General features: G+C 40.8%; 1 protein-coding gene across 3 annotated transcripts in view; it reads left to right on the forward strand.

Moving 5' to 3' along the window:
• Window positions 1–24025, forward strand: part of zgc:152904 (uncharacterized protein LOC767777 homolog) — a 450981-nt gene that overhangs the window by 345377 nt on the left and 81579 nt on the right. For all 3 annotated transcript variants that reach the window (XM_017701911.2, XM_017701913.2, XM_017701912.2), the window contains exons 6-7: window positions 10831–10948; window positions 15847–16016. In XM_017701911.2, coding sequence (XP_017557400.1) covers window positions 10831–10948; window positions 15847–16016 — 288 coding nt within the window. The remainder of the gene's footprint in view (window positions 1–10830; window positions 10949–15846; window positions 16017–24025) is intronic.

Here is a 24025-nt window from a genome sequence, read left to right on the forward strand (position 1 = left end):
CGGCTGTGCAAGAAACTGTGTTTATTTACAATAAAGAAGGGCCAGAAGGACTTGGAGGAAACAGTCCGTTTTATTGAGGGAGAACTCGCAGACAGTGGCCATGTACAAGGCTTGGTACCGACCGTGTCATTTGAAGAGGGCATGTAGTTTCACAGGAGACAATGAGAAGGATAATTAAAATTACCCCTCCCAATAGAGTAGAAATCCAGCATGCTTGAGTCTTAGTTGTCACCAATACAGAGAGCCCAACGCGTCATGGCAGCCCCCCTACAAATAACTTACTTTATCCTCAAAATAATGAGTTTATTCTTATAACTTTAAGACTTAATTCTCAAAAAGGCATACCGCACGACTTTTTATGTCAAAAAATTATGACTTTATTCTCAAAAAGGCATACCATATGACTTTTTATGTCAAAAAATGATGACTTTATTCTCAAAAAGGCATACCATATGACTTTTTATGTCAAAAAATTATGACTTTATTCTCAAAAAGGCATACCGCACGACTTTTTATGTCAAAAAATTATGACTTTATTCTCAAAAAGGCATACCATATGACTTTTTATGTCAAAAAATTATGACTTTATTCTCAAAAAGGCATACCGCACGACTTTTTATGTCAAAAAATTATGACTTTATTCTCAAAAAGGCATACCGCACGACTTTTTATGTCAAAAAATTATGACTTTATTCTCAAAAAGGCATACCGCACGACTTTTTATGTCAAAAAATTATGACTTTATTCTCAAAAAGACATACCATATGACTTTTTATGTCAAAAAATTATGACTTTATTCTCAAAAAGGCATACCATATGACTTTTTATGTCAAAAAATTATGACTTTATTCTCAAAAAGGCATACCGCACGACTTTTTATGTCAAAAAATTATGACTTTATTCTCAAAAAGGCATACCGCACGACTTTTTATGTCAAAAAATTATGACTTTATTCTCAAAAAGGCATACCATATGACTTTCTCAAAATATTACATTTTCAAAGTCTATTATTTTATTTATTTATTTATTTTTATATTGGCCCTAAAATGCCATCGTAATATGCACATCCCTAAGTAATAGGCACATTGTTATCATGCATTGACGAGGAAAAATCCACATTGACAATTTTTCATAATTACTGTGGTTGACTTTGTTGACTAAGCATTACAGCCGAACTTAAAATGGCTCATCTCAAAGCATAATATCAGATCAGTGTCAGTTTCAGTATTTCTTGCTGCTCATTATGCAGAGTCTTGTTTGTCATTCTGCATTAATTGGGATCACGTTGCTGCCTTTAACGTGTGTGATTGAGCAGTTCAATTAAAACGAGTTTCAGACTTCCCTGACTTACCAAGCAGTGAGTGTGATCCATTCTCCACAGATGATCTGTGAAATACAACCATTTACCTTAATTTGTTCTCTTTACATGAACTATCTTTGGGAAGTAGCGGAGGAGGAATTTAGAGCATTGTCTTGAAGCAACGGCTCTGCCTGAAAGAGCTCAAGAGTTGTTTGCCTATCTCATTCTTCCTTAACCTGATGTAATAACGCGAAAAGAAAGAAAAGAATGAGAGCCAGGTGGGGGGTGTCATGGGGGGGTGGGGGTGAGGGTTGCATTCAATTTTTGTATCACCACTTATAGCTCTCAGGAAGATCCAATAAGCTTGCACAATGAGGCGTATCCTATTATCCCAGAAACATGCCAACCGTCATCTGCTCCTGAAACAGAGCAACCTTCTACAGGGAGTCACTTAGCATGTGCTGGATAGAGTGTATATGCTGGAATCTGTGGCAGAGTCAGTGGTCACACCTATTATTTTTAATCTTCTCCTCCAAAGACCTCTGAGATTGTGTCATCATTTTGCAGTTCCCCGTTGACATCGGAGTGATCATTGGGTCTGAGCAGTTTTTTGCAGTGTGAAAAGCTCAATGGGAAAAATCTGTGGTTAACTGGCAAGTTTCAAAGCCTATGTGTTTGTCCTTCACACATCCCACTCAAAAACATTCAGGTAAAATTACACATTTTGTTGATTTTCTAAGTACAAAATAAGTTAACACACCTTTTACAGGGAATAAATTGAAATATGTAATTTTCTGCTAACTTGCACTTTATTTAGTGGTTAGCACTTTATCTGGTACTATTTAGTGGAAAAAATGAACCAAAAAAAAACCCATGACATTTAAAATGTGCCATGACTTTTACTAATATGTTAAATTCAACAAGTAGACATTTTAATTGTGCATTAAAATATGCAGCAGAGTGTTCTATGTAGAGAATGTGCAGTTATTTGAGCAAACACTTATTTCAACTAAGAATTTGAATTGACCAGGAATGCCCAAAATTTTGCATACAACTGTATCACTGTTAATTTATTTATGAGGTTCTTAATTGCAGCATTGCTATGCTGCATTTAAACTCCTGTACGTTTACATCATAAAAATAAACCTAACAACTCAACAATAAGTGCAGACCAAGAAACTTTCTCGAGTATGGCAGTCAAGTGCCTTTGCAGCCTTGGCTATAATTAATGGGTGGTGCTGTGCAATCATGGTGAAGTAGTGCGTAGTTTCCATAGTAGCCTTACTTTCACATAAATGCGTAAGATGCACATAAATGTAGCATGTATGCAGCAATATTTGCATCTTGACTACTTAATGACCTCAAAATTTAGAGGATCCAGTGACATTCGAGGGGAAAGATTTACACGTTGGCTTTGTGTTGCGACAAAGGAGTTGTTAAAAAATGTCACTAATCTTTTCTATAGACAAAATTAGGCTAGACTCGCATAAAACGGGGTAAGTTGGTACAAAGGGTGGTTGGCACTGTGTTAATTTGTGGGTCAGGAAAACAACTAAAAAATCTTCCTGGATAAATATACTTAATAGAAATGTTTTAAAGAGAAATATTGAGAATATATTCATTTTAGTTAGTAGAAATAAATCAGCTATATATTTATGTGTTTTGAAAGCCAACAATAGTGCTAATGTTAAGAAACAATAGAAATACAAACATCAGCCTGCAGTGTAGGGCTGTTGTCAACAACATATGTACGCTGCATGCACATCAAATAACACAACTAGACTACAGTTTTTATATTAAATTTACATTAAATTTTTAACGAATTGTTCTTACCTGATTGTCGATTCTAAGTTATTGTAAGATGATCATAACATAATTTTGAATCCAAACTACTTGCATTATATGTATTAAATATTATTATTTAAATGCAACACACATATAGATCATGTCTACTTCTGTAATTGTTATTTTTTTCACTGAACAGGGATTGTATGCTTTGTCCACCACTGTTTAAAGTTAACCATTTAAAATGAATGAAACATTACTAATATTTTATTGACTTGGTTTAATACAGTGGGGCAAAAAAGTATTTAGTCAGCCACTGATTGTGCAAGTTCTCCTACTTAGAAAGATGAGAGAGGTCTGTAATTTTCATTATAGGTACACTTTAACTATGAGAGACAAAAGGAGAAAAACAGTCCAGGAAATCACGTTGTAGGATTTTTAAAGAATTTATTTGTTAATTATGGTGGAAAATAAGTATTTGGTCAATAACAAAAGTTCAATTCAATACATAACCTTTGTTGGCAATGACAGAGGTCAAACGTTTCCTGCAAGTCTTCACCAGGTTTGTACACTGTAGCTGGTATTTTGGCCCATTCCTCCTGCAGATCTCCTCTAGAGCAGTGATGTTTTGGGGCTGTCGCTGGGCAACACGGACTTTCAACTCCCTCCACAAATTTTCTATGGGGTTGAGGTCTGGAGACTGGCTAGGCCACTCCAGGACCTTGAAATGCTTTTTAGGGAGCCACTCCTTCGTTGCTCAAGCAATGTGTTTGGGATCATTGTCATGCTGGAAGACCCAGCCACGTTCCATCTTCAATGCTCTCACTGATGGAAGGAGGTTTTGGCTTAAAATCTCATGATACATGGCCCCATTCTTTCTTCCCTTAACATGGATCAGTCGTCCTGTCCCCTTTGCAGAAAAACTACTGCTTCACAGTAGGTCTGGTGTTCTTGGGATGCAACTCAGCATTCTTCTTCCTCCAAACACAACACGAGTTTTTACCAAAAAGTTCTATTTTGATTTCATCTGACCACATGATATTCTCCCAATCCTCTTCTGGATCATCCATATGCTCTTTGGCAAACTTCAGATGGGCCTGGACATGAACTGGCTTAAGCAGGGGGACACGCCTGGCACTGCAGGATTTGAGTCCCTCTTGGCGTGGTGTGTTACTGATGGTAGCCTTTGTTAATTTGGTCCCAGCTCTCTGCAGGTCATTCATGAGGTCCCTCCGTGTAGTTCTGGGATTTTTGCTCACCGTTCTCATGATCATTTTGACCCCATGGGATGAAATCTTGCGTGGACCCCAGATCGAGGGAGATTATCAATGGTCTTGTATGTCTTCCATTTTCTTACAATTGCTCCCACAGTTGATTTATTCACACCAACCTGCTTGCCTATTGTAGATTCACTCTTCCCAGCCTGGTGCCGGTCTGCAATTTTCTTCCTGGTGTCCTTCGACAGCTCTTTGGTCTTGGCCATGGTTGAGTTTGGAGTCTGACTGTTTGAGGCTGTGGACAGGTGTCTTTTATACAGACAACGAGGTCAAACAGGTGCCATTAATACAGGTAACGAGTGGAGGACAGAAGAGCTTCTTAAAGAAGAAGTTACAGGTCTGTGAGAGCCAGAAATCTTGCTTGATTGTGGGTGACCAAATAATTATTTTCCACCATAATTTACAAATAAATTCTTTAAAAATCCTACATTGTGATTTCCTGGATTTTTTTTCTCATATTCTCTCTCATAGTTGAAGTGAACCTATGATGAAAATTACAGACCTCTCTCATCTTTCTAAGTAGGAGAACTTGCACAATCAGTGGCTGACTAAATACTTTTTTACCCCACTGTACATAACAGATTGTTTTCATTTAATGTCAGAAATTTGATTCTAGCTATTTATTGCTTCATTCAACCATGTTGGGGCTGGTTGTCACGAGTGCTTGGCATGAAACCATGTGTTAAATTTGAGGAAATATTTTTTGACATTGAAGGTGTTTGTCTTTTTTTTTTTATCTAAGACGTACAGCTTTTGTTTGCTGCTAATATCCTAATGTATGTGTGTCTGGGATAAATGTCAGAGAGAAGAAAACTGTGCCAGGCAATCCCTCTCTTCCATATTTATTTGGACTTGGTCCTGACTCTTTCTACTGATTCTGGAAGGTGGGGCTTCATCATGCTAGCTTGTTTCACAATGCTAAGTGTCAGTTTTGCTGTTAACATAAGTTTGGTCATGGTCCGCCGTCTGGGTGAAAGTAGACTTCATGATCCTGCACATATTGTTATACTGTGAGAAGAGCAAAAAAAAAGCATGAATAAAAGCTAAAACAGGGCCTGTGTCAGCTAAGCCACACATGCTAGTGCTAGAATGAATGCAATAATTGGTCCCCGTGTTGGTGGTTGCGACAGTTTAGCTTGCGCCAAGGATTAAGACTCATCGGTTCAGTTGCCAAATCACTTTTTTTCCGTCTTTGCGAGGCTGTTTGTATTTTCATACCACACGTGTCAATGGAGTTGATTAGCATGCAGACACACACGGCTGTGCTCTTTTCAAGCCCTTAACCCCGGCTTTCATCATCAGACAAGCTGTTGGAGTGTAGGCAGGGGTCGAGCTTATGGCCTCTCTCGGCTATCTCCATTGATCCTTTAAAAGGAAATGGCACGGAGATAGAAGGGTGGCTCATTCGCCTTGTCCTTCGCTGATACGCATCGCCAGTAAACCAATCGTTTTTTTTCCCCTCTTCTTCTTTGAACTTGGCCAATTTCTAACACGGATGAAATCACAGAGCCCGAAATTATGATTCTGGCTGATTTGCACGCCACTCGTGTACAGCACCGGCTCTTCTGGGTGGCTTTTGAGGCCTATTTCAGGCTCTTGGAGCTGCGAATCGAATCAATTTGCCATGTCTCACAATGACCTGATATAATGTTGTTATGAAATGAGGATATCTTTCTATGAAATGCGAGGGAAATCAACTGTGTCTGAGGGGACAAATATAAATAAACAGCTTATGGAGTTTTTTTTTATTTTATTTTAAAGCAAAGCTGTTTTTTTTGACAGATAAATAACCCTCTCCACAGTTTCATTACACCAACTCAAGACAAAGTGAAATGAGCTGTAATTCAAAAGTGAAGGAAAAGAAAATAGCTTCCTATTAAGTAAGTAAAGTGAAGGATGTTATTGAATGAATCATTTCACAATAGAGCCGGAGGCATGTTTGGGATATCAAAGAGTTGCAGCAGCCAGATCGCAGCAACTTTTGATTGCTGTTGAGGAGCCTATCATTGCACAAGATGCTGAAGTATTTACAAACTTGGTTCTGGTAAAAGGGCGAAAGACGGATGTTTCAGCTGCTTCAACGGCTGCTTTTGAACATAAAGCTGCCAGGGGAGCTACTTAGAATCTGCTGATGCTTGGGTGATTTAGGAAGTCTTTTCTTTTTTTGGTTATAATTAGTTCAAGCAGTAGGGCGTCTTTTTGTTTCAGGCATTTCTGCTGCCGACGTTTTTAGGGCTAGCCAGTATTTTGGTTAGCAGATAATATTACCTTCCATTGAAGTACTATGTGCTTATTGGTACGAAAAATCATACAGGTAAAGAAGCTGTAATTACCCATCAGTGGCCTATGAGTGGTGGAAATCCATTTAATGCTAACACTTAGCAAGAGGATAACCTAGTAGTAAAGCCTGCGATGAAGCTTTACAGTTTACTGTAATGGTTTGCATGATAAAGAGAACATGCTAGCTTGCTAACTGTGCCCGAGGTCCCTTGGGAAGTGAAATCAGGATGGGATGTGAGATTTGGGCTTCACACCCGGTTCGGAAAAGCCACTGTGCTTCACATGCACTTGTCTTTAACTCATTAGGGTTAGGAATATCGGTAACACTTTATTTGAAGGCTACCTACATAATGACGCATTCATAAGCACTGAATAATGTGTTTATGAAGCACTACTTGAACATTTATTAAGTGCTTATGTTGGTTCTCGCAACCTGACATAAGATGTTTTATGAAATAAATGACATTGTACTGACATAATATGAATAAACATTGAACATATTTACAGCACTAAACATTTAAAACACTGTACATAATTGCATCAATCATCTTATCCACGCCATGGAGGGAAGAGGGGGTGGTTTTCAGGCATATTTAACCTGATATCAGTACAATGATCTTAAGAATGCTGACATAAATAGTTATGTGTAGTGTTTTAAATATGTTTAGTGCTGTAAATGTGTTCAACGTTTATTCTTATTATGTCAGTACAATGTCATTTATTTCATAAAACATCTTATGTCAAGTTGCGAGAACCAACATAAGCACTTAATAAATGTTCAAGTAGTGCTTCATAAACACATTATTCAGTGCTTATGAATGTGTTATGAAGTTCTTATGTAGGTAGCCTTCAAATAAAGTGTTTCCGGAATATCAATAATCTGTCAATATATTGTTCATTTTTATATTTACTTTTTTGCCTATAAAAAAAATAGATTTACTTTAGTTGTTAAATAGGATTCTTCATAAAAATGAAGAAACAACCCAGAAAATTGTCAATCTACAAAATAGGTTTACTAGGGCATTCAAATAGGGTTTATTTGAAACATACACTATACCATGTATACACTTTAGAGTGTATAGTTGCTGTCAGAATAAAACCTTGTATCTCATTTTTCAGTTTTTGGCATAATCTGAAAATGTCTGTTACCCTTTACAGTGTCTGTAAATTTCATGATGGATGGACCAAAAGACACGACCCAATATTACTTGGAAAAAAAGTCTGGTTCCATTGGCTTACATTGAAGTTAATGTAAGTTTTTTTCCTTCTCCTGTAAAGTTACCATTTTGGAGATACGAGGTTTTGTTCCGGCAACAGCGATATACAGTATACACTACACATCAGTAATCTTAATTGTACCATGATATAACGTTTTGGCCATGCTACCTACTACTCGTGAAACCTCTTAATAAATAGGAACTTTTTCTGTGAAGGGAATGAAAAGCAAGAGAAATGTGGTAATAACCAAAACCAAACGAATTCAGAGGAGTTCTGCCCAATGTGCAAAACTATTTATATTTTAGGGGTGTAATGATGCACCAATTTCATGAAGATACGTACTGTCGTTTTTTCATCATGATGTGAAACATTTTTGATACAGATTTAGAAAAGGAATGCTTTTTCAAAAATCAACATTAATTTTTGTATTTATTTATTTTTCCCAAACGTTTGTGTCATTTTCTCAGGTTTCTCTAAAAGGCAATAGTGCTTGTTTGAGTCATTAAAAATTAATTAATAAATAAATAAACAAACAAAAACGTAATGCACTATATTGGCAAAAGTATTCGCTCATCTGCCTTCACATGCATATGAACTTGAGTGACATCCCATTCTTAATCCACAGGGTTTAATATGATGTCGCCCACCCTTTGCAGCTATAACAGCTTCAACTCATCTGGGAAGGCTTTCCACAATGTTTAGGAGTGTGTTTTTAGAATTTTTGACCGTTCTTCCAGAAGCGCATTTGTGAGATCAGACACTGATGTTGGAATAGAAGGCTTGGCTCCCCACTCTAATTCATCCCAAAGATGATCTATCGGGTTTAGGGCAGGACTGTGGACTGTGGAATATTTAGTAGTGAGGAAATTTCATGACTGGACTGGTTACACAGGTGGCATCCGATCACGGTACCACGCTGGAATTCACTGAGCTCCTGAGAGCGACTCAATGTTTCATAAATGTTTGTAGAAGCAGTCTGCAGACCTAGGTGCTTGGTTTTATACACCTGTGGTTATGGAAGTGATTGGAACACCTGAATTCAGTTATTTGGATGGGTGAGTGAACACTTTTGGCGATATAGTGTATCTCTATACATTAAGCAAATGTCAACTGTAGGGCTACATCTCAATATTAAATGAACCAAGCATTACAGGTCATTTACAGTCTGAGCTTGTATCTCTATATAAAATGTGGTTTCTGCCTTCTGGCTGAAATGAGTGTGAGGGATGCTTTCCTAATGCAGCTCAATCACTCCTCCAGCAAACGACAGAATCCACAACCGAATAGAAGTGGACTCTACAGCTCGGAATCAGCACTTAACGGCTGCTTGAATCCTGTGGGGAGAAATAGCTGCTGAGGTTTGTGTTTCTCTACGAGGCAGAGGTGGGCTTCGTGTTTGCCAGCGTCTTATTAAAATTTTCTGTTCCACCTTAATGGAAATAGAAGATTAAAATAAGAAGCTGGCTGACTTTAGCTTTGTGTTTTCTCCCGTTCTAGTAAGTGACACATTTGGATGATGTGTCGCGTGTTTAATCCTCGCATTAAGCGATGTCAGCACTCTGTCTCTGTTCAGTCTACCACTCTTTGCCCATTATTATTGTGCTTGACTGAGAAAGCTCACCTTTTCAAACAACCATCCAAGGTTGGCTAACCAAACCGGGTTTTTCCAATTCCAAGAGCTATAGAGTTTTTTAATGTTGATGGTTATTCATTTTAGAAATATTTGGAGTGTATTGTCACAAAATCCCGTTAAAAAAAAAAAAAAAGGATTTAAACATGGATATTGTGACAGCACTATTATATTTATACACAATCAAATCAAGTCAGTAACTAAGTAATCAAGTAAGAAGTGGCATCAGTTTGGATCATATCAAATTGGGATATCAGTTTTCTGAATTTTTATCTCTTTGAAGTCAACATGAATCAGAAATCATAACACATTTTCTTTCTGTACCACGGTGTAAATTTGAGTGAGACCTGAGAAATCAGAGAGAGTCACTGTGGTAAAGGAACTCGATGGCTGGTAGGGTAGGTTGAAATATTATTTTTCCTCTCCTGCTTGTAACTGTCATAATTTAGAATACATTTTAGAGTACGTCATTCAGTACTTCAGAAAGATTATGGAAAACTAGAGTTTTGTCTTTTAAATGATGATAAACTAACAAGCTAAACGACGTTCATCTTGATTTCAGTCTGACTTTAAAACAGCAAATGTTCATATTGGCCAGCCTCAGTTTTCCTCCCTCTCTCATGGAGAATCTGTTTATACAAGTATTTTGAAAAAGAAATGTGTGCAGAAGTTCGTTTTGTTGTGGTTGTTATATGTGTGTTGGTTCATGCGCTGCTGATTAGGCCGTTTGATGTCTCCGCACTTGGCGAGGTCTCACATTAACAAAGCTGTTGCTATAAAGCCAGAGCCGTGGACATTACAGTGTGCTGAATAAAGGACCTGAGGGACAGCAGGCAAAGCTGATCGATTGGCAGAGAGATCAATGCTAATCATGTTAGAGAGGCTTTAGCTTAGCACACTGCCCAGCCCTCTGTGGTTTCACATTTGTATCTTTTGAAACATAGCTGCTCCACTTCAATCTGCAATAAGGACAATGCTAATTTGGGTATGAGAGAGAGAGAGAGAGAGAGAGAGAGAGAGAGAGAGAGAGAGAGAGAGAGAGAGAGAGATACATACTTTACATACTAGCCATTTGACTTTTCACAGTGTCTGGATAGCAGGCAGGTGATCCATTGCTCAAAACAATCAAAAAAACATTTTGTGCCTTTGCATGTCTGTACATCTAACCCACGGTCTTATTAATCACCACCAGTGTGCTCAAGTACTGAGAGTGGCTGTCAGTTACACAGAAAGTGCTGATGTACTAGGCTGTAGGCTCAGTTGAGCACATAGGGTTTAGTTATTTTTAGCTCATGGCTAGCTGAATAACTCTCTGTATGTTTGTGTCCTGTCTTCCGCAGTTCCCCCTGTACTGTCAGTTCCCAAGGAGTCCTTCAATGCGACGGCTGACTACCAGGAATCTGTGACATTTACCTGCATCACCTCTGGCTCTCCTGACCCAGAGGTCACGTGGCTCCGGTAATGCTTTCATCAAGCCTTTAACCTCTTTTTCTCCAGGGTATATTTTGGTTTGTTCATCTGAATTTACAAGACCAAATCATAAGGTAAATTGTTCAGTAACTGCATGAAATAAAATGTACATTTTTATTTTATTTATTTATTTTATTAAACACCCCCCCCCAAATTAACAGAAAATGTGTTTTGTGATCATACACATATCTATATGTTTACAATTTACTGCTGTAAGCCAAACATCTGAGACGCTTTTTTAACATTTTAGACCCGATTTTCTCCTCAATTTAGTCGTCTCCAATTCCACCCGCTACTTAGCACTCCCCCAGTTACACAATACTACCAATACTAGGAGGGTGAAGTCTAAAACAGGCTTCCTCCGAGACCTGTGAAACCAGCCACCACTTCTTTTTGAACTGCCGCTCATGCAACGTCATTGGACAGCCGGACGCGCTTGGAGGAAAGTGCCAACCTCCAGATCTGTTACGTCAGCTAACAGCCACCTGCACTGAATAGCATCACGTTGAGAGATGGGGGGAGAAGGGGGGCCATTCTACCCACCCAGAGAGAGCGAGGCCAATTGTGCTCTTGGACTCACGGCTATGGATGCTCTGTAGCATCACCAGGGATCGAACTCGCAATCTCCTGATGACAGGGCCAACGCTTAGATGGCTGCGCCACTCGGGAGCCTGTATTATTGTACAAAAGTATTTTTACAGAGTAGATCGCTGAAGAGACACCATCTGTTTATAGTTTGTAGTCCAGATTTGTGGAAAATGAGTTGACTTTAAGTAGACAAAAAAGTTCAGCTTCTTTCTATTATAAGGGTTTAAAATTACATCACCCATCTATTTGACTGAACAGAAGAGAGGTCAGCTCTAATGTGACACCCACCTTTTGAATGTAGCTTATGAAATATGAAAGTTATGAAGAATATGATGGTGCATTTTGGAACCACCGGTGGTTCCAAGGAGTTTAAGAGGCTACATGCAATGTAGACATTTTTCTGTGAATGTTTGTTGTTCAGTGGACATCTCTGGATAAGTTTGCAGGGCTAATGTAGCTTAACCAAATATGTTAACATGGCTAACAGTGAACAGAGCCTAGTGACTATCAACTAGCATGATATTATTTGCATAATGCTAATTGGTGGCTAGTCACTTTTATTTAATGGTAGTAGTGTTTTCATTTCTGACTGAACTATTCCTTTAAACTTTTCAGACCTACACTCACCAGCCACTTTATTAGGTACTATAGGTATTTAGGTCCTTGCTAGTAAAAGGTTGGACCCCCTTTTGCCTTCAGAACTACCTTAATTCTTCATGGCACACTTTCAACAAGGTGTTGAACATTCCTCAGAGATTTTGGTTGGTTATTTGAGTTACTGTTGCCTTTCTATCATCTGGAACCACTCTGCCCATTCTCCTCTGACCTCTCACATCAACAAGGCATTTTCATCCACACAACTGACCGCTCACTGGATATTTCCTCTTTTTCTGACCGTTCTCTGTGAACCCTAGAGATGGTTGTGCGTGAAAATCCCAGTAGATCAGCAGTTTCTGAAATACTCAGACCAGCCCGTCTGGCACCAACAACCACGCCACCTTCAAAGTAACTTAAATCCCCTTTCTTCCCCCGTTCTGATGCTCGGTCTGCACTTCAGCAAGTTGTCTTGACCACCTCTACATGCCTAAATGCATTGAGTTGCAGCCACATGATTGGCTGATTAGCTAATTGTGTTAACAAGCGACTGAACTGGTGTACCTAATAAAGTGGCTGGGGTGAGTGTATATTAAAGCCTTTCTGCTTTTGAAGTCCATTAAACTTTCCACAATTGCCTCATATTTCACAGCACATCAGCTATTATTGTAGATAGTAGGGCTGTGCGATATGGACCTGCAAATGCAATAATCAGTAAAGCTTTAGGATATCACAATGAGGATATGAGAAGTGACTTTTATCCTTTTTTGGATATGTAAACAGAAATGAAACATTTCCTTTAAGCAAATAGCAAAATAATTAGCACTAATCACTATTGTGCAAAAGAAAAAGAAATTAAATACCAACAGCTACTTACATCAGAAGTGCAAATACATTTTTTGTATTTGTAACAGTCAGCACTACCTCAAAATCTTTTTAGGTTACAAAAACAAATAAAAACATTAATTTTTGATGTAGGTACACAAGAACTCATATGAATTTTTGTTATTGTTATTTTGTTTATTTTGTTATTATTTTGTTTGTTATGACAGTAGCCATTAGTGCCTCATACACCTAAAACACAATACTGGCTGTGAACGCAGTCCTTATGCTTGACAAATTTTCACAAGCTTGTAATTCAGGTTGAAGGACGTGTGTCAGGGAGAGCTCACTTGGCTGTAGCTATCTATACACTACAGAGAAAACAATTCTGTTTGGACCGTTTTTACTCTTCAACATTTCTAGTTAAACTTTTTGTTTCTAAACGAAACAAAGAAGTTATTACTACATAATTTGGAGAGTTACAGACATGATACAGATCTATTTCTTAGTTCCCAGAAGAAAAGGCCTTTTCTGAAGGCCTAAAGGCTGCTCTATTTATCTCCAGTAAAGATTGTGAATGATAAAAGATATAACCCAGTATAGCAGGTAATTCACCAATCAGCAGTCTTTTTCAAGATGCAGACAGTCGTTTGATAATGGAAGGAAATGATCTGCATTGACAAACTGGGACTTGCTACTTGGACAGATATCTAAGTCACTCAAAGAATTGCAAGGCAGTGATACAAACCCAATCTTTCATTCTGTTGTTATTTGAGTATGCTTTGGAAAGGTCATGAGAATTACTACTGTTATTAAAAAAACTGTATAGTTTTGATTGAACCAATCTCATTCATGTCTGGAATATCAAAAGATTATTAAGGTCTTCATAACATTTGCTAGAGCTCCTTTTTATTAAAAGATATGAACAGTAAGTAGTAATGAAAGACTGCATGTTAAGTAGATCTGACAAATAATGGTGGAACGAAATGAATAAGCAAAGACATGATACTATTATTAAGAACTGAAAAAGATACATGGTTAATGTTCCTAGAATCTGGTAAATATTCAGAAATAAAAGCTGGGGCTGTTGTTTGATCAGCTCTTTAAAACAAAACTATAAGGTAAAAAATGAAAAATACAATATAAATGACCAAAAAATGAAAAATGAGAATCAGCATGATACAGTTGAACTGCAGTAATCATTACTGTTGACATGATTAATTTGTATGTAGGTGGAGGCTATTCAAGGGTTGTCAGATATCAGAAACAGCATCAGCCTTTTAAAATGAAATAATAAATGTATGAGAGAATAGAATAAACTTCCATTAACCCAGTTATTAGATATTGCTCAGGGCTTATCATTGTTATTTATAATAGCAGTCTGGTATTGTAAACAGTGTAGAACACCACCTGCCTGATGCTGCTCAAAGCAAAGACATCTCATCTGCACTTTCTGGTGGTTTCAAAAAAGACCTCAGGTTTTGCCTTGGCTGCTTTGTTCTTGTTTTCTCCTCGCTGCTAGGCTATAACCACTTCCCAACAGCCATCAGCTCAATTTCCTGTTTCTGCCATTGGTTTGAACTCTGGCCTTATTTCCTTTCTCCAGTGTGCATTTAGCAGCCTCCACTTGGCACTTTGTGCCATCATTTACAAGCAACCAATTATCCCCTCCCCAGTGTTCCCCCAGGGAGACACGTACAGCACAGGCAGTGATGATAATGTGGCCTTTCAGTCTGCAAATGTGTAAATGGAAAAGTGTTAGATGGATGTATGGATGGATGAAATTGGTGGATAGTAGATGGATGAAAGAGTGAGTGGCGGACTTCATGGTCAGATGGACAAACTAGTGGATAGATGGATAGGTTGATGGTTGAAGGAAGAGTTGGATAGATGGAGGGGAGAGATGGTTGGAATTAGTGAATAGTTGAATGGATGGGGGGATTCAACTAATTCCATCCATCTCTCCCCTCCATCTATCCAACTCTTCCATCAACCATCCACCATGGACAGACTGGTGTACTGGTCTGTGTGTGAGTGGGTGGATGGATGGATGAATGAGTGGCTAGATGGATGGCCAGATGGACAAACTGATTGAAGGATGGATGGATGGACCAGTGGATAATGACATAAAAGGATGGACAGATGGAGTGCTGTACTGGAGGGTGGATGAATGGATGGATGGATGGTTAAATTGTGGATGGTGGATTAATGGGTGGCTCAATGGATGGCCAGATGGACAGACTAGTTGATAGATGGGTGGGTGAATGGATGAAGGAAGAGTTGAATAGATGGAGTGGAGAGATGGATGGATGGATCAGTGGATAACAGAATGGATGGATGGTTAAATTGTGGAGGGATGTATGGTAGATGAATGAGTGGGTGGCTGAATGAATAGCTAGATGGACAAACTAGTGGATCGTTGGGTAGATAGATGGGTGAATGGAGTTGGATAAATTGAGGGGAGAGATGAATGGATAGATGAATGGAATTTATGGATAGTTGAATAGATGGATAGACCGACAAACTGGTGTATTGGTGGGTGGATGGATGAATAAGTGGATGGGTGCATGCGTGGGTGGATTGATGATGAATGAGTGGATTGATAATGTACTGTACAGTGGATGAATGGACAAACTAGTGGATTCCCCATTTTATGAATGGGGAATAGATGGATGAATGGGTGGGTGGATCGATGCATGGTGGACATGCCATTGACCACCTAGATAATTTGTAAAAAAACAAAATAAAACAGCACACAATTACAGTCTGAGGCCAGGCCTGTGTTTGTAGTAAGCAGCTTTAGGTGGACTTCAGCTTGATATTCTCTCTCTCTCTCTCTCTCTCTCTCTCTCTCTCTCTCTCTCTCTCTCTCTGATCTACAGGAAAGGACGGGAGATCGAGAGATCGGAGCAGTATGTGTTGAGCACACTTGAAGGAGGCAAGAGCACGCTGACCATTAAGAACATCAAACAGGGTGATGGAGGCCCTTATACCTGCAGAGCCAGCAACAAGGCTGGAAGCAAAGAGAGCGAGATTCTCCTCAAAGTGTTTGGTGAGTACATAAAAACATCTATCTCCAACTAAACCTGCTGTCTGCTGTCTTTACACTCACTATCCAATTTGTTTTACCCACCATCTAGTCTTTCATTAGTGGTCAGTTTCTGAACACAAAAGTGCTCTTGGCTGGATGTTGAGTGGCAGAGCACACTAAACCCAGTTATGACACTGATGTGTAAAAACCCCAGCAATGCTGCTCTGCCTGTTACACTTATAACAGCACTACTCATGCTAACATGTCATAGCTGTACTGGTATCAATGCTTTGAGAGTGATCTACCATCCAAATAATATATCTGGACAGCAGAGGTCCTGTGATCAGAAACAGTGATGAATGGTCTAGAAAATGGGGTGGAGGTTGGCATGTATGGCAACAGAAAGGCTGCAATCTGTAATTGTATATCTACAAGCTGGACGTGATACAATGGCCTGTGAATTTAGATCCATGGTACATAACAAACTGGCAACTTAGAGCCAGATGTATGTACGAGTGCAGATGCAGCTCAAAATTTCCTTTAATTCGACTGCAGTACGTGTCCATAATGCACCTGAATTTAATGTTCAGTTTACTGCAGCTTATCATGCAAATTGCACAGGGAGTATTAATATGTTTTTCCAACCACAACAGTCTACAGTGGTATTAACCAGTGGCAGTTATTCCTGCCAGTAAACAACATTCTTTCAGCACATGTTCAAGACTTGTGCCACCGTCTAATCGCTGTGTCTTCTTCCATTGTTTAAGTAGAATTACTGAGTCAGGAGGAAACAAAAACATGAAAGTATGATGTCTGTGCACTGCTACAAGTCTCACTGTAAAACCTGAATTAATGGTTTAAAATGCCAGGGAAAATCGAAATAAAATCGGCCGCCACAAATTGCTCAGACTTTAGTAAATCTAATGGAATATGTAATCAGCTACTTATGTAATGTCTCCTCCTACTTTTTGCCCAATTCTCCCTTGTTGTATGCAACCCTACTTCAAATGCATATGCAAATGGCCCATAAACTCTTGTGCCAGATCTGAAAGTAGTGCAAATAGCTTAGTACATCAGGAACTCAATGTACATAAGTCTAGTGTAGTAATTTAGTAATGCCAGGCCCTCCCAGCTGGCCACATTCAGGAGGAATCCTTGTGAGGAGCCCTTTCTTATTCTTTTCTGCCGCTCATTCGGACTACTTTGGAAGGGCACATTGAAATTTTCTTTGCAACTCCAATGAAATATTGAGTCAGTCTCTATACATAGGCACAGTAGAGGAGCTTTGGCCTTTTCTTTCTGCGCATTCCCTTTCATGTCTGCTTTTCTCAAAGAAAATGAACCACTCCGACTTTGCACCAATGCAAGCACAGCTGGGGTAAGTTAAACGTGACTGTTTCAAAGACGAAAAACAAGTGTGCCGTCAATTATCGTGGCAAACTCAGCTACATACGTCATACAGTTTATATTTTTTTAATGGCACCAGCTCGCTTATCAGGCAAGTGATTGTTGCATTTGGGGCGCCTGCCTTCTTTGTGTGCATGGAAATATGCAGAGATTTATTCACACCCTCCCCCAAAGCCACTAGCTCTTCAAAATGCACATTTATGCGGCGGTCTTATTGGATAGGAGTTTTGTTTTGCAAAGCATGGCAGCAGCAACAACACAGATGTGACTTTTGCGAAGTTCATAGCCCTTGACAGTCGGCGCGCTGGGAAGATGGAAGAAATTGGAGAGTAGTGGGGGGAGACAACACTTGACACTTGGAAGAAGATGAAGAAAGAGAGTTATTTCAGAGCCGTCTCTGCGTGAATCTATAGTATTCATAGCACACACTGGGTTGTTATTATAAGCTGTAGTCAGTAGTTAGCCTAGTGATGTGTTTAAATATTTAAATGGTCATATGGCGAATTGGTGCTATGTGTGCGAGTGCTTCGTGTAGCAGTTCTGATTTATTTGCGCCGCTGGCATGAGCGCTGCTTTTGATCTGTTGATGTGGGCAGACTATCGACTCTGACTGGTGTCTCCTGCATTTAATATCTTGATAAGGGCAAACAAGCATGGTGCCTTTTAAGCTTTCCTTCTCTGGAAACGGCCAAAAAGTCCACAATGTCATGCCGTTTCTGTCATTGCGGACACAAAAGCTCACAATGCTGAGTGACACTCGATATGTGACCATTGATTTTCCAGCCCGTCAGCTTCAGGCTTGAGGAAATGGTGAATAAAATATCTCTACAGGGAAATGGTGAAACACAGACCTCTGAAGATGCGTCTTCATTTTGTACTTTTGTTTGCCCAAATAAGAAATTCTGGTGATAAGGAACACTGATACTGGTGTCTGCACAGACTGAAAACTAGAACTATTTAATGATGGGCAGTGTTTCAAATTCCTCACTGTTTATGGACTCTCTTTTCCGCTGTTCACTGTGATGCTCCTAACACTGATCTCTGGTTTTCACCGGTGACTGATTCTCATAGATCTATTTCTCACTGTTAGTCTGATAGGCCTCTAAAAGTACACAATGGTTATCATTGTTTAATCTAAATGCTTCTGTCCAACGACTCTGTATTCTCTGTATTCTATTATAATAGTTTATATCATACAGTATAATACCCAGTATAATAGTCAATGTCCTATTCTATATTCATATTGCTGATGTGTTATTGTTTGCTATCTGGTATTGATAAGAGGATGGATTCCCCTTTTGAGTCTTGGTTCCTTTCAAGGTTTCTTGCTCTTAGGGAGTTTTTCCTTGCCACTGTAGCCATTGGGCTGCTCATTTGCTTTCTGCCAGTTAATTGTTGAACACAAGTTCTCTGGCTTAAGCATGTTTATGCTACAATTTCGCTTCTTCATTTCAGTAGTAGAGGTTGCTGAACTTCACTGCTCCTGTGCTATCACTGCAGACTGGCAGGGTCGCCTACAGAATACCACTAGTAGCCTGTTAGTTAATGATGTCCATTTTTATGTGAAGGTTGTCCCAGTGGGGTAGATTTCCATCACTACCTCTTGTGACTCAGTTCCAAGGGGCACGATGCCACTGGTAAACAAGGGGTAGGTGTAAAAGTAAGAAATGGGATTTGGCCTTGGACTCCTTAATGAGTATTTTACAGGACTCTGAAATTGGCTCTCTGAATAAAAAATGTACATAGGACAAACAGATCGGCTTTGGAACGCTTTTGTTTACCAGAGGGTGCGATAATAAGGATTTTAGAAAACACCCTTCATTTTCCCACAGAGAAAATCAGCTTAGTATCTTATTTGGGCATGACACTGAATAATAATTACCTCAGGGGTCTATTGTTTTACAGTATTGTGTTAACTAACACTGGCTAGAGTGTTATGAAATTATAAAGGAGCAGTGCAGGGCTACACATTAGAGAAAACCGAAATAACAGTATAGCAGTTGGCCAGTAACATTAGTCTATTGTGTAAAGATCCAGAAACACTTTTCTGTGTGCGTTTTATGTGTGTGTGTGTGTGTGTGTGCGTGTGTGTGTATATTTCAAACTGTTATTTATGTGCAGTTACAACAAATGTAGCTCAGCACTCCTGTAATATCTGTTATATGTTTGTCAGTCCAGCTTTTTCTTGTTCACACAATCATTTATAACAGAAAAACACTTTTGGAAATCAGATCGACGATCACTCACTGAAAACCGACTTCGAGTTCCTGAACACAGATCCATTGTTTGGCAACCTCAAAGAGGCCCCATTCATCTGGGCTGATCGGCCGAGGAAACAGCGCAGATACCAGAGAGAGGCAGGAGAGCCGGTGTTCTGGTCAGGCTGAGATGGCGTGCTAATCGCCCCCCACTCCCCAGCATACTACAAGCAAACGTGCAGTCCCTGGACAACAAAATCAGTGAACTCGGGCATGAATCTCTTGGGAAACACAGGACTGCTGTATAATCTGCCTCACAGAGACCTGGCTATCAGCAGAGATTCCCAACGAGGCCATTGAGCCCGTAGGCTTCTCTGTGCATTGCGCGGACAGAACAAAGGACCTCTCCGGGAAGAGCAGGAGGGGGCAGTGTATGTTTTATGATCAGCAATGCTTGGTGTTGTCAGCAGTGGTGGACAGTAGCTAAGTAAGTGTAATTCGTTACTGTACTTAAAACAATAACATTGTCGATTATGCAGTTACCGGGTTCATCGAAAAATGTATAGGGGATGTTGTGCCCACAAAAACAGTTCATGTTTACCCCAGTCAGAAGCCATGGCTCAACTGTGAGGTCCATGATGCTCTGAACGTGCTTACCACTGTTTTTACATCAGGAAACATGGATGAGTATAAAAAAGACAGCTATGCTCTCCATAAGACCATAAAAGCAGTCAAATGCGAGGACAGGGCTAATGTGAAGTCACTGCACCTCTGAGTCATCATCTGCATGGGCAGTCTACACCCCATCCACATCTCATCAGACTCACTCTGATCCTCTGCACTTTCAATCTAGCAAATCTGTACTTACACATATAGATTGACATCTTGTACATCTTCTGACAATATCTGGTACAATCTGGAAGATTTCTATATCAGTAGTCGATCCCGTGTGTATCTCCATCTCATTTATTATCTACCTCAAATATATATATATATATATATATATATATATATATATATATATATATATATATATATATATATATATATAGTGTTTTTTTTTTTCTTCTTGGGTATTTATGTATATTTTTTTATCGGGCAGTGTCCGAAGGTGTGGGCCTTGGCATTCTGATCCTCAGTTGCTGAAACTGGCTTTTGGAACTTGGAATGTTACCTCACTGATGGGGAAGGAGCCTGAGTTGGTGCGCGAGGTTGAGAGATACCGGCTAGATATAGTCGGGCTCACCTCAACACACAGCTTGGGCTCTGGGTCTAATCTCCTTGAGAGGGGCTGGACTTTATTCTTTTCTGGAGTTACCCATGGTGAGAGGCGGTGGGCAGGTGTGGGCTTTCTCATAGCCCCTCGACTCGGAGCCTGTATGTTGGGGTTTTCTCCGGTGGACGAGAGGGTAGCTTCCCTACGCCTTCGGGTTGGGGAACGGGTCCTGACTGTTGTCTGTGCTTATGCACCGAACAGCAGTTCAGAGTACCCAGCCTTCCTAGAGTCCTTGGGAAGGGTGCTTGAAAGTGCTCGTCCTGGAGACTCTATTGTCCTACTAGGGGACTTTAACACTCATGTGGGCAACGACAGTGAGACCTGGAGGGGTGTGATTGGGAGGAATGGCCTCTCTGATCTGAACCCGAGTGGTGTTCAGTTTTTGGACTTCTGTGCAAACCACAGTTTGTCCATAACGAACACCATGTTTGAACACAAGGATGTCCATAAGTGCACATGGCACCAGGACACCCTAGGCCGCAGTTCAATGATTGACTTTGTAGTCGTTTCATCGGATTTGCGGCCATGTGTTTTGGACACTCAGGTAAAGAGAGGAGCTGAGCTGTCAACTGATCACCACCTGGTGGTGAGCTGGATCAGGTGGTGGGGGAAGATGCTGGTCAGACCAGGCAAACCCAAACGTATAGTGAGGGTTTGCTGGGAACGTCTGGCAGAAGAACCTGTCAGATTGATCTTCAACTCACACCTCTGTCAGAACTTTGACCAGATATCGGGGGAGGTGAGAGACATTGACTCAGAATGGGCCATGTTCCGCTCCTGCATTGTTGAAGCGGCTGACTGTAGCTGTGGTCGCAAGGTAGTTGGTGCCTGTTGGGGCGGTAATCCTCGAACCCGGTGGTGGACACCCCACCCGTCAAGCTGGAGTCTTACTCCTTTATGGATTATGGACTTCAGTCATGGTTGGCCTGTGGGACACCAGAGGCAGCTGGCAGGTATCGACAGGCCAAGCGATCTGCGGCTTCAGTCTTTGCCAAGGCAAAAACCCGGGTGTGGAAAGAGTTTGGTGAGGCCTTGGAAAGTGACTTTAAGTCGGCTCCGAAAAGATTCTGGCAAACCGTCAGGTGACTCAGAAGGGGAAAGCAGTGTGCCACTAGCACTGTATATAGTGGAGATGGTGTGCTGCTGACTTCGACTGAAGACGTCATTGGGTGGTGGAAGGAATACTTTGAGTACCTTCTCAATCCCACCGACACGTTCTCCAGAGTCTGGGGACACGGGAATAGGCTTGTCCATTACTAAGGTAGTTAAAAAGCTCCTTGGTGGCAGGGCTCCAGGGGTGGATGTGATCTGTCCCGAGTTCCTCAAGGCTCTGGATGTTGTGGGGCTGTCTTGGCTGACACGCCTTTTCAACACTGTGTGGACATCGGGGGCGGTGCCACTGGATTGGCAGACTGGGGTGGTGGTGCCTCTTTTTAAAAAGGGGGACTGGAGGGTGTGTTCCAACTACAGGGGAATCTGAAAAACTAAAAACAGTTAAACTGAAACAGGGAAATACTGTGAGTGTGTTTTATTTAAACAATGAACAATGGAAATGCACAAGTAATTTCACCAAGCAAACACCAAGAAATGGGTTGCAGTTTGTCTTTCGATGTTAATACATCAAAATAGCTGTCAATTCAGATTCAGATTCAGATTCCTTTATTGATCCCAGGGGGAAATTTCAGTTGTTACAGTTGCAGCCATTTATGTAAAAAATAAACACTTTACTAATAATTTACGACAGTATATAGAATTTACAGTATGTACACCAGATTTAAGTCCTCTACACACACAATTGTTGTTATTGCACATATGAACAGTTTTTTGAATCACACACTGAGGGAGGAGTTATGGAGTTTGATGGCCACAGGTAAGAATGACTTCCTGTGGCACTCTGTGGTGCATTTTGGTACGATGAGTCTTGAGCTGAATGAGCTCTTGTGTTTCATCACCATATCGTAGAGTGGGTGGGAGCCATTGTTCATAATGGCCCGCAGTTTAGACAGCATCCTCCTCTCCGACACTGCCGTCAGCGAGTCCAGCTCCACACCCACAACATCACCGGCCTTGCGGATCAATTTGTTGAGTCTCTTGGCATCTGCCACCCTCAGCCTGCTTCCCCAGCATGCAACAGCATAGAGGATAGCACTCGCCACCACAGATTCATAGAAGATCCTGAGCATAGTCCGGCAGATGTTGAAGGACCTCAGGCGCCTCAGAAAATAGAGACGACTTTGGCCCTTCCTGTAGAGGGCGTCAGTGTTCTTAGCCCAGTCCAGTTTATTGTCAATATACACACCCAGATATTTGTAATCCTCCACAGTGTCCACACTGACCCCGCTGATGGACACAGGGGTCACCGATGCCTTGTCCCTCCTCAGGTCCACCACCAGTTCCTTTGTCTTTATCACATTGAGCTGCAGGTGGTTCCGCTCGCACCATGCGACAAAGTCCTTCACCATTGCCCTGTACTCATCCTCTTCACCCTTGCTGATACATCCAACTATTGCAGAGTCATCAGAAAACTTCTGAAAGTGGCAAGTCTCTGTGCAGTAGCTGAAGTCCGTGGTGTATAGGGTGAAGAGGAAGGGAGAGAGGACAGTACCTTGTGGGACTCCAGTGTTGCTGACTACTCTGTCCGACACACAGTGCTGCAGGCGTACATACTGTGGTCTGCCGGTCAGATAGTCAACAATCCAGGACACAAGGGGGGCATCTACCTGCATCACTGTGAGCTTATCACCCAGAAGAGCGGGCCAGACGGTGTTAAATGCGCTGGAGAAGTCAAAAACATGACCCTCACAGAGCTGGCTGGCTTATCCAGGTGAGCATAAACTCTGTTGAGCAGGTAGATGATGGCGTCTTCAACTCCCAGGCGGGGCTGATAGGCAAACTGGAGGGGATCTAGAAAAGGCTGGACTATGGGTCGGAGCTGATCCAAGACGAGCCTCTCCTTGGTCTTCATGACATGAGACGTCTGGCCTGTAGTCCTTGGCATCACTGGGTCGTGGCGTCTTTGGGACAGGAACAATGCAAGATGTCTTCCACATCATGGGGACCCTCCGGAGACTCAGGCTCAAGTTGAAGACACGTTGAAGTACTCCACAAAGTTGGGTAGCACAGGCTTTAAGCACCCTGGGTGGAACCCC

This window comes from Pygocentrus nattereri, chromosome 12, assembly GCF_015220715.1.
Source record: "Pygocentrus nattereri isolate fPygNat1 chromosome 12, fPygNat1.pri, whole genome shotgun sequence".
Lineage (NCBI taxonomy): Eukaryota > Metazoa > Chordata > Actinopteri > Characiformes > Serrasalmidae > Pygocentrus > Pygocentrus nattereri.